Source organism: Pollicipes pollicipes, unplaced genomic scaffold (genome assembly GCF_011947565.3).
Source record: "Pollicipes pollicipes isolate AB1234 unplaced genomic scaffold, Ppol_2.1 Scaffold_4002;HRSCAF=4701_pilon_pilon_pilon, whole genome shotgun sequence".
Lineage (NCBI taxonomy): Eukaryota > Metazoa > Arthropoda > Thecostraca > Pollicipedomorpha > Pollicipedidae > Pollicipes > Pollicipes pollicipes.
In genome coordinates this window covers 14,936,176-14,947,326 of record NW_023596420.1, presented here as the reverse complement: position 1 = coordinate 14,947,326, position 11,151 = coordinate 14,936,176, and the positions used below count along the sequence as shown (strand labels likewise).

At 51.3% G+C, this 11,151-nt stretch overlaps 2 protein-coding genes across 2 annotated transcripts in view; both read left to right on the top strand.

The window, feature by feature from the left end:
• The first annotated feature begins 7,195 nt into the window (after positions 1-7,195).
• On the top strand, positions 7,196-8,528 carry LOC119094135 (retinol dehydrogenase 12-like). Its single transcript, XM_037217210.1, has 4 exons — positions 7,196-7,217; positions 7,595-7,750; positions 7,821-8,341; positions 8,520-8,528. The coding sequence occupies exons 1-4, from the start codon at positions 7,196-7,198 to the stop codon at positions 8,526-8,528; spliced, it is 708 nt and encodes a 235-aa protein (XP_037073105.1).
• A 1,970-nt stretch (positions 8,529-10,498) lies between these two features.
• The window catches only part of LOC119093960 (nephrin-like), a 28,223-nt gene continuing 27,570 nt past the window's right edge, over positions 10,499-11,151 (top strand). Inside the window, 1 exon segment of the mRNA XM_037216987.1 lies at positions 10,499-10,828. Coding sequence (XP_037072882.1) covers positions 10,777-10,828 — 52 coding nt within the window. The 5' untranslated portion in view covers positions 10,499-10,776.

Genomic DNA, 11,151 nt, shown 5'->3' with positions numbered 1-11,151 from the left:
TTAAAATGGTTCTTGCAAACTACCGAATATTTGCTCGGAATCCAGGGCCTCTTTGTCTTGGGATATTCCCTTTTAATCGCATTTATCACGCTTGTCGCAACTTTTTGTCAGCAAGGAACTTGTAGTAACCACCACGCCCAGAGCAGAAGGGGACGCAGCACTTCATGACGGTTTTTTTTACTTGCTGACCGTGCAATCAAAACTCCTCCACGGGTTCCAATCCTGTAGACAGAAATGCGAAAACGAGAGGCTTTCACTAGACTAGGTAGCACTAGCCATTCGCACTCAGTAACGAATCGTGAGAAACTACCAGGGCGATACATACCGAAACTACACCGACCGATGGACTTCAGTGTTTGACCTGCCACCTGTCGGGACAATTCTCGGAAAATTTGATCATGGTCATCGTGGTCAAATGGCTGCCATGCATTTGCACGCTATCAAAAGCAAGGGTTTGTTTTCGCAAGACAAAACACCATGAGATACGTGACATTGCATGAAAACGGTGCTGTGTAGATCTAGCCTCAACCCTTCCTCCCCCCACCCCGTCTGCCCCTGTGCCCCGCCCACCTTTCGTAATACCGCAGCGCTTTGCACATTTGTGCACCATAGCCGGAGAGATACCCTGCCCATCAGCAGCGTTTTCAAAAGAACATTTTCAATGAACCTACCGAGTGGATTTCTGTGATAGCTATCTTTTGGTAGTTGTTAATAAATGACATTCAAAAACCCCGAGCCCGCTTATTTTAAACTATGCTCCTTGTAAAAATATACATTCACACCGCATGCACGCTTGAAAATGTTCAGCATCTACTTAGTATGTCGATTGACTCGAACGGGTCTTTCATGTCGTCGTTAAGCTTTAGTTACAGCATGCAATTAGGCATTACACACCATTTAACCTAAAGGCAGTTAATTTTTCAAACCTTGTAGAAAATCGAAGCGTTATTCTAATATATGCTTCTTTATTCTGAGCGTTGTCATGAGCGCGGCGCCCAGGTGGACAGCGTGTTCCAAGACGGGATGAGGTGGGGGGGGGGGGGGGGGAAGGGGGGCATTGGCGGCAGGTTAGGTTTGGATGGGAGGGATGATTCCTTGAGTTGAGGCTTGCACAGCATACAGTGCCCTACCTGGCCTGGACCGACTGGAATTCGGAGGAGGCCTGTGCAGCGGCTGATTTTTGTTATGAACGTCACGCTATCAGGTCACCTTCGCTTTGCGACGGTACCGGCTTCGGACAGAGCTGTGCTGGGCCGGACGTCGTGCCAGTGCTGGCCGGAGAGCTGCGGGAACCCTCCGTCACTTCCTGGTCTCCAAAACGATGCGATCAAGGTGGAACAAATCCCTCCAGCCTTTAAGCACACCGGCGCTTACCACAAATATGGATTAGCTTGGCTCCATCAGTGCTCAGTCGTGTCCTTCAACAGCTGAGCTGATATTTCACGGCGATAGTCCTAGACTTTTCCGGGCCAGCCGCAGCAGTTGTCTTTGAAATCCAGCTGTTATCTGTGACTAGCTGACGACCGCAGACAGCGGCTAGCGGCTTACAGGGATTTGGAGTTTGTCATGAAATACGATTAGCTCCAAACACAGGTTACTCAAGGTTGTAAAGTGCAGCGGTCGCAGCATTCTCTGCCTGGAAATGGTTTCGTCCGAATGAATTCATGTTTCAAAATGCGCAATGATGTCACCGCGTACTTTTTACATCATCAGCGGAGTCGACATCCTTCATCTAAAAGCATACAGTACAAGTGGCCCATTAATGGCATTTAGCGCGCCAAAGCGGAGAGCTTTTTACTACTATACTACTAATGCCCGGCTCAGATAGATGTGACAGTCCGGTTGCTGGGGCTAACAGCGTCCGTAAAAATAGAAGTACCTGGTGGCCGGCCGGCAGACCGGAGGACAGACGTCCTGGGCCGGCTGGCAGACCGGAGGACAGGCGTCCTGTGCCGGCCGGCAGACCGGAGAAGGGCAGGCGTCCTAGGCCGGCCGGTAGACCGGAGGACGACAGGCGTCCTGGGCCGGCCGGTAGACCAGAGAAGGGCAGGCGTCCTGTGCCGGCCGGTAGACTGGAGGACAGACGTCCTGGGCCGGCTGGCAGACCGGAGGAAGGCAGGCGTCCTGGCAGGAGTGGTAAAAGTGCTCCTTTTGTCGCCGACCAAATTTATGGAGGATAAATCGTCGCCAGTAGCGTAAAACGATATCCCACGGCAAAATGATCATCACGCCCATGCCCAATAGCGTCATTAGAAGTCAGTCTATCACCGAAAGTCTCTGTCATCACTCCGATTTTCAATACCATGCACATAACCGGAGCGTTCAATCATACACCGTCCTTCAACAAATGTCAGGATAAGTGCTGCTGCTGAAAAAGCAGGCGCACCTGCCCTAGGATAATAAAATAGCCCAATCAAAACAGTTTTCTTCCACCCTCGGGACTTGCCGAGGCCTTACGTTTAAACTCGATCTCCGGCTGGATTTGCATTCCTCGACCGAAAAAATACAGCGAAGGACCTCGATAGCCAGAGTAGCAGAATGCATAGCAGATTTCGAGCCAGTGGCAAGCGGCACTGGGAATAACATCGAAGATGGGGGCCTCCGCGAGGTCATGTCCTCTTATGAGAATCGCGAGTGCATTCCGCGCCCCATCTCAACCGTCATCAAACTATCCACCATGCCCTAGGCGTGTTTCAAGCCTGGCGCGACATCTTTTGACGGGTGGGCGTGTTTAGCCGAACCCCAACAAGTAAATGAGTATTCTATGGTTGTGCTGCAGCCGTACATGATCGCTTTTTTATTTTGTTTTACTCAGCGTGACAAGAAAATGAAACGACTATCATTTCTTTTCTCAGACAACTCTGTAATCCCATCTTTCCGTGACCCCGTGCATCGTTCTTCCGGCACGTCCTCACTACCTCTTGCCCAGCACTTGTGCAGTCGCCTTCACCTCAATCTGAGACCAACCCGGAACCCAGTATACTGCTTCTACCTTTCCAGGCAGCCTAGAAATCCTGTTTAAACCTACATACACCAAGTGCTGAAGCGAAACGAAAGGCGCCCACCAGGAACCACATGCCGCGCCACGCTTGGAGCATGCCTAAGGCATAGTGGAGATTATGATAAGGGTTGGGCTAGGTAATCTATGCTGCTTGTATCTTAAAGTCAATAAACTGCAGAAATCAGGCGTTATAAAATTGCACGGAATAACTTACTGGCGCTCCTACTTTACAATGGTTCGGTGGATTCTTTCTAAATCAATATTATTCAGAAACTTTATCATATTTTTAGATGGGCTCCGCACCCATATTAAGGACCCCGCGAACGTATATTATAAGTCGAAATGTGTAAAAAAACGTGTATTGATATGCCCAATTTATGTTTGTCTGGAAACATTCAACATTCAGTCACAAACGTTTGGCGATACAAAATATGTAATGCAGTTTTGAGCATGCGAGCTCGCAAATCTTTGCAACAAAAGCTTCGGCGCCAGGCGTTGCAGTCTCCGTAGGCCGCGCAGCGCCGGTCCAACAGTACTGAGTTGTGACCAGCGTGTGGATGAAAATGATAACGCTTCTGAATAGCGTACATTTGAGCTCTTAAGTTGATTCATAATACAAGCTATGTTACGCATTTTGAGCACGCGCATTCGCAAATATCAGCAACGCAAACCTCGACACAAGGCGTTGCAGTCTCCTTAGGCCTGCGCAGTGGCTAATATTGGGCCGTGGTCAACGAGCGGACAAAGGCAGACGCTTTTGAAAGGAGTACCTTTGTACACTTAAGGACATTAAATCTTTCGTTCGGGGTAGTATGGGCGTATACTTCGTATGTGATACTGTTATATTCATGATAAGTTCGAATTGCCACTTACAGCGCCGCGAAGTGGTGGTGAAGTCTGGTGGTGGAGCTGGAAGAGTAGACATAGGATCTTTATTTTTCATGATGCTGTGATCTGTGCTGCTGCTGTGCTTTCGTGCTGCTGTGTTGCTAATCGGACAGATTAACCACGGCGCTTGTCTCCTGGTGTCACTTGCAGCGGCCGACGCCGTTCGGTTTTACGGAAGCTGCAACCCAGGCCACCACAGTCTTCGCTTCCGAGATTGCGGGCGGGCACGCTTAAATCTTCTGATGTAACGTGTTCCACTAATCAATTTTGCAAAACAATGAACTTCTCAGACTTACATGAGATAGCCTTGTCCATTTTTTACTCATTTGGACGAGTCCTATTCAAAAGTAAGGAGACCCCTTCCCTTACTCCGGGCAAGGGACCTCTTGTATAAAACACTGAGGGCATGTTACTGCTCTTAGTAAAGGACTGAAGGGCCATTTTGTCCCATCGCAGGATGTCTTCCGGCTGTCATTCTGGTGACACGGGCAGGACCCCATGGTCGATCCGGAGCCGCTTTGAGGGATACATCACAACACCTTGTTCTCCCTCCTGACGTGGAGGCCTTCTGACCCGCGCGGTTGGCACAGGATCCTTACTGACGCAAGAACATTCCTGATCGCCACAGGCGGTCCAATAATCGTCAAAATAAAATAGGCTCCAATGGCAATAGACCAAAGTAGACTCGAATAGACTCAAATTCCATATTTTTGTTGTTCAGAGATACTGGGAACCCCTTAAATATTGACATGGCTAACCCATGTTCGCCTTAAAATATATTGCATTCGAACAGGATTAATTGCTGATAAAAATGATGTAATATAGGTATCAACACGCAGGCTCGCAAATCTTCACAACAGCTTCGACGCCCGGCATTTCAGCCTCTATAGGCCATGCGCCGTCGGCCCAGCGGCTGTGACACCAAGCGACGGCCAACACGCAAACAGAAAATATGACGCATCTTCAGAAAGATGGATGGTGAAGTAGGTAAATCGGCGTGCATGTTTTGGTAGTACAGCAGTAAGCTAAACGCAACTTAAATCTGAAAAAGTGGGGGGGGGGAGTTAATATCGCTGCACCCCACCACGAAAAGTGTGGGGGGTAGGGGCATCGGCCCCTGGCCTCCCCTTTCCTACACCCATGGGGGTGGGACTCAAAGTGCACACCTGATGTTCTTAAGGGGACATGGCCTGGAAGAGACTTGCATGCTGGGAGTCATCCCCAGTGCTGCCCGCCAGCCGCTGGGCTTCTGCCATGTACTCAGGTGCCCTCGCTGTCGAGGTCCTTCGGCGTTTTTTTCGCGTTTGAGGACAGCAAATCCAGCCGTGGATCAAGCTGAAATGTAAGGCCTCGACAAGTATCGAGGGTAGAAGAAACCTGCTTCCGTGATTGGACTATCGCCTTGTCTAGAACCGGTGTGCCTGCATTCTTCGCAGCAGCAGTTATCCTGGCAGTAGTTGAAAGACATTGCATAAGTAAACGTTTCGGTTGTTTTCATGATATTGCCAGTTGCGGGGATGGACACCATTTCACACCGAACACCGAACACCGGTGATACGCCGATTTCTGATGACGCTACTGGGCATGCACGTCGTTACCATCACCGCTGAACCCATACATTGCGAAAGGCAAGGCAAATCAAATGTATTACTTTCATATCGGTGAGCAGGGAGTCAAGTGAGATTTCTCCCGCAGGATGGCTAATTCAAATGTAAATTTCAGAATGATAGCGAATGAATAAAATGAAAAAAACAGAATGTTAAATCTGAGCTGTTCAGAAGGATTCAAAGAAAATTTCCATTTCTAACCAAATCGTACGCGTCTGATGTAACAGTAAAGGTACAAAAGGTGGGGTACTCCTATTGAGCCATGATGCAGCTCTCAGCCGTTTCGAAATGAATATTCGCAAAACCTTCTGGTATGATCGCCATGGCTCCGTGCATTTTACCAAAATTCCGTGTTTAAGCTGCTGCCGGTGGCATTGGAAGCGCAATTCACTAATAGACGTCCTTTGTATGATGTATGCTGGTACGGCCAACGGGTGCTAGCAAACTGTGCCAAAACATTGAAACATTGCAGTATGTCAGTCGTCCTCGTAATAGCCATTCTCATCCGTGCGGTGGTGCCAAGCTTTGTATTTGTTGAGTTGAAGCACTTGCACCAAAAACACAAATTTGCCTGAGTGCAAACGGTCATTGTTACGTAGCGTTGCGCACAAACGTGACAACATATAGGCTGGTATGTCAACATCGGTACCATTGTCATTTATGAGTCATAGTTTGCGCATCGTGATATTAAGGGCGTAAATATTTGGGCTCAAAACAATTCGTGCTGGAGAGTTTCCGATTGGGGTAATTAATATCATCAACGGAGGACGTGTTTTCTCTCACGCCGTCGAGCTGATGGTACCAGACGAGAACTTTGCGGCGGACGGTGTTATGCAATGGAGGGATAATGTCTCAAGCCGGGAGAGTTTCCTTTTTCTAACCCACTGCCGGGGCGCACTTATTATGGGTTTACCTTCATGCTGGGAGTAAAATTCACTCTCCTTGTACATGAAAACAGGAAAATTTACCCCTGCTCAGAGGACATACCAAGTGGGCTATCCTTCCAGAAAGGTCCCACGTCAATGGTGATAGCTGGCGCCAGCGGAGATGTGATGCGTAAACCTTCGTGGCGATAGTAACGTGGATGGGTTAACGCCTCAGCAAAGAGCGCTCTTCAACACATCAGTTGTCACAACGTTGCCGTCGTCAACATCGGCAAAGCTGATGTCCGTTGACAGTTTAAGTCATGAGAGGACGGCGGTTTGTGAGGCAAACGTTGTCAGGGTGTGTTAAATTGACAGATAATTTACCATATTTTAACATTCTGGCTGAAACAGTCTCGTGTTGAGATAGGAAGACCAGATGAGGGAGGGGAGGGAATGGCCCTGCATGGAATGGGTCAATATATGATCGCAGCACAAGGAACATTGTAACTCGTCTTGTAGAGCGAATGCCAGGTCCAGATCGTCATGGTCTTCATTTGCCAGGCATCGTGAGTCATGACAAGCCACGACTAGTGACACATGACCACGCACCCAAAGCCCCCGATAGCTCCAGTAATTGACCTGAGATGTAGCGATGACCTGAGAGGCTGTCCTGGAGATGCGAAATTGGGGTTTGTTTTTCTCCATATCTGCACAATTCGGCCCTCATTTATTCACACATCACACCATGGTGCAGTCAGCTGGACGAATACGCGCATCACACGCATGCTGCGCCTTATGCGTTGCTCGGTGGAAAAACCCACGCACGTCCCGCTATGGTGACAACCAAGGCGAACGGTACAGGCCATATGACAATGCACACGGCTGATGCATTCTAAACTCGGACACCTTGGGATTGGGATGAGCTGCCGCAAATGTTGCACAGCGTGGTGGGAGCTTACCGGAACAGCTAATCTCAACGCACATTTGCACCTCCACGCGAACGACCGTTGTCTGCGCCGGCAGGTGGGAGGGGTGGGGGGGGGGGGGGAGAGATGGGGCGGTACTCGGCGCGACTGTGCTCGTGAAGGCAGCAGCGGCCCGTGAGCCGACGGTGTGCCGTGAGCGACGCCAGGTGTGCTGCTGCGCCGGGTGTGCCCCGAGTCCCCGCCGGGCCCCGACAGCGTGCCACATCAGCGCCATGCCTGGCGGGGCGGCGGTGACCGGCCGGCTAGACGGGCAGACGGCGCTGGTTGCTGGCGCCAACACCGGGCTCGGCCTCGAGACGGCGCGAGGCCTGTACGAGCGCGGCGCGCGCGTGCTGCTGGCCGTGCGCTCGGATGCGCGCGGCCAGGCGGCCTGCGAACGGCTGGAGTGGGACGCCGCCGACCGCACCAGGCTCGGCTCGCTCGAGCTCCTCCAGCTGGACCTGGCCTCGCTGGCGTCAGCGCGCGCGCGCAGCCGCCATCAACGAACGGGAGCAGCGGCTCGACCTGCTCATCAACAACGCTGGCGTCGCCGCATCTGAGCGCAGCGAGACTGAAGACGGCTTCGAGACGACGTTCGGAGTCAACCACCTGGGCCACTTCCTGCTGACGCTGCTGCTGCTCGGTAAGCTGAAGGCGTCGGCACCCGCCCGCGTCGTGGTCCTCTCTTCCGACGCGCACAAGACGGGCCGCATGCACTTCGACGACCTGCAGCTAACACGCGGCTACAGCTTGTGGAAGGCCTACGCGCAGAGCAAGCTGGCCAACGTGTTGTTCGTCCGAGAGCTGTCCCGCCGCCTGGCCGGCACCAGTGTCACCGTCTACGCCGTTCATCCGGGAACAGCGCGCACCGAGATCGGCCGGAATTTGTCGGGATGGCAACGCTGCTTGGTATGGCCGTTTAGACCGCTGTTCAAGACGCCGGCGGCCGGCGCCAGGACCAGCCTGTTCTGCGCGCTAGACCCGGAGCTAGCCGGCGCCAGCGGCCACTATTACGTCAGCTGCCGGCAGACGCGGCCGGCGGCGGCCGCACGGCGTGACGAGCACGCCGCCCGGCTGTGGCCGTCACCCTGCAGAGCCTCCGCCTGGTCGGTCTGCAGGGTGACGGTCCGGCTGGCGAGCGGAGACAAAGAGCGGCAGCAGGGCTGGCGACGGAACCTGCCGTGGCGTCCAGAAGCGGTAGCCAGGAGCGGGGACAGGGAGCGGCAGCAGGGCTGGCGGCGGAGCCTGCCGTGGCGTCCAGAAGCGGTAGCCAGGAGCGGGGACAGGGAGCAGCAGCAGGGCTGGCGGCGGAACCTGCCACGGCGTCCAGAAGCGGTAGCCAAGGGCGAGGACAGGAGCGGAGACATGAGCGGGGACAGGAGCGGAGACAGGAGCGGCAGCCGTGAGCGGGGACAGGAGCGGAGACAGGACCGGACGGCCCAGACTGGCGATAAGAGTGGGTGCCGGGTCAAGAGCGGGGAGCAGGGCTGAAGACGGGAGCGAGGAGCCAGGTCTGGTGACGGAAGGAGGGACCATCAGCGGACGACGGCTGCCGGCTGTACGCACTTGTGAATGTATTTTCATTACAACACTCCAGCACGTTAGGTGGCTATTCTGAGTGTCAAGTCGTAGATAAAAGACAAGGCACGTTTAGAACGACCCCCAGCAGACAAAAACTCCCTCATGCAATCAGAGCACGCTCATACACACACAGAACGCAAACGCGAGATAAAGATATACCGATCACGCGTGCACTCTCGGTCCCGAACAATCACCTAGCTTGCATCTAGCTTGACCGAGCCTCCTGCTCGGACGGCAGGCTGCCTCCTGGTCTACCAGGCTGGCAGACGATGGCTGGCCTACCGAGCCTCCTGCCCGGATAGCAGGCTGCCTCCTGGTCTACCAGGCTGGCAAACTGCGTCCTAGGCTATCGGGCGTGGAATTGGACGTCCCAAAAAGCTCTCCAAGGCGTTTTGAGAAGATGACTGTGAGAGTAATTTGTTGAAATTAAATACTCTTTGAGTTTTGGTGCATAATTATTGCCTTTGGTTATTTTCCTTTTGTTGTATCTCCTTCTTTACGAGCAACACTATACTTTGTCACGCGGTGTCATTTTACTCAGTGTGGTTACGTGCGCGAGTGATTTTATGGAGCTAGTCATGCCACTCCAGATATACACCGATCCATTATTTTCTTTATAACGGTGCTGAACTAAGAATAGGAACATTGTATGAAGCTGATCAAAAGCAGTGAAGCAGTTAGATAACAAATCTGAAAATAGTCAAGTGCTTTGCGAGGAAATTATACATATAGTTCAGGCGGTACTTATAGCCTTACTCCACGTAAAATAGGAGGAAAATAATAGATGAACAGATAGATGTAATAATATTTCGACTACATACCTTTATGGAAACCTCGCTTCACATCTTTATCAAAACTTTGTTTCACGCTTTTATCGGTTTCGATGAAGGCATGTAGCCAAAAGATCAGTACATCTCTGTCCCTTTTCCTGGCCACTCTTCGAGGAATAAAGCTGTTGCTACTCTCGTATTGATATGAAATCTGCTTTAAGCCGCCTTCGCTCTTGTATTCACCCATGCTCATAGTTATGCATACCTACAGTCGTATTTACTTTTAATCATATGCGTACTTATTGTACCTCGGTCAAACATCAAGAGCTTTACAAGCTCTTTAACCGCAGCATCATTTGTTCCAACTCCGTCCGTCTGGTTTTCAGTGGCGTTTTCCAAGTCGCGTGTGACCATCATACCATCATCAGGTGACCATCATAGACGCGTGGAAGATCTGTTCAGACCGAATTTCGCACCACCGTGACGCATATGGTTTGCATAAGCCTGACTTATACGGCGTATTTCACAAGGTGTCAAATGTTGCCCGGTGATCGCTCAATTAAGGATGCCCTCTGAAGATTGCAAGCCGCCTGTCCAACAACCAATACCTCTACCGCGGAAATGAGTCACTGGCTACGTCGTGGGTATACGCTCGTATTTCTAGCATCTGTACTGAACGCGCAGCGTCACAGCGGCATTAGCAAGTCAGGTGATTTCCTCCAGCCTGCCATCTATCTCCAAAACTAGCAACCACTGGTTTATTACGTCGCCGACGAGAACGCGTTGGTCATCAGTGAATGATCGCCAGTTCGACCTGAACTGGACCTCGGGGGTGATGGGAGCGCAGCGGCCACCGACGCATTGGCGTACAACCCACTCCAGTGTGCTGTCCAGCTCTGCCCTTGACACCGCTGAACTTTTCTCGACGATTAACGACAGGAACAACCCGAGCACTGCAAGATTGTCGGTTCAACCACGATAAACTGTCTCAGCGTGGTTACGATATTTGCCGCTCTGCAGACATTCAAAACCACGCGGAAATCCAAGCTCGTGATTTGGCTTCTCCGTTTCGGCGTGAAGGTGGGCTGCAGATGAAGGATGCTGAATGTTCCAGTCGTTCTCGTCGCCATGTGGACATCTCTGCACCCAGGTGACCAGATATAAGCAAGGAATGTGTTGAGCTCGGGATTCTTTAAGATTTTGAGTTCAAAGATCTAATGCTGACACTTGTTAATCTGCAATGGTATATAGCTATACATATATATATATATATATATATATATATATATATATATATTATGTGTGTGTGTGTGTGTGTGTGTGTGTGTGTGTGTGTGTGTGTGTGTGTGTGTGTGTGTGTGTGTGTGTGTGCCCTTAGTGTGTGTGTGCCCCCAACATATATACTCCCTTTGATACCATACCGTGGCATGTTCCTCATTGATAAGCTTCTTAACGCAGGCTTTCAATTTTTCC

Excerpts from the sequence above, each read along its gene's own strand:
- LOC119094135 (XM_037217210.1), top strand. The coding sequence starts at position 7,196 with ATGGTGACAACCAAGGCGAACG. Across the intron at positions 7,218-7,594 it reads GGTGACAACCAAGGCGAACG|ACGGGCAGACGGCGCTGGTT; the intron begins GTACAGGCCATA and ends CCGGCCGGCTAG. Across the intron at positions 7,751-7,820 it reads GGAGTGGGACGCCGCCGACC|CCGCCATCAACGAACGGGAG; the intron begins GCACCAGGCTCG and ends GCGCGCGCGCAG.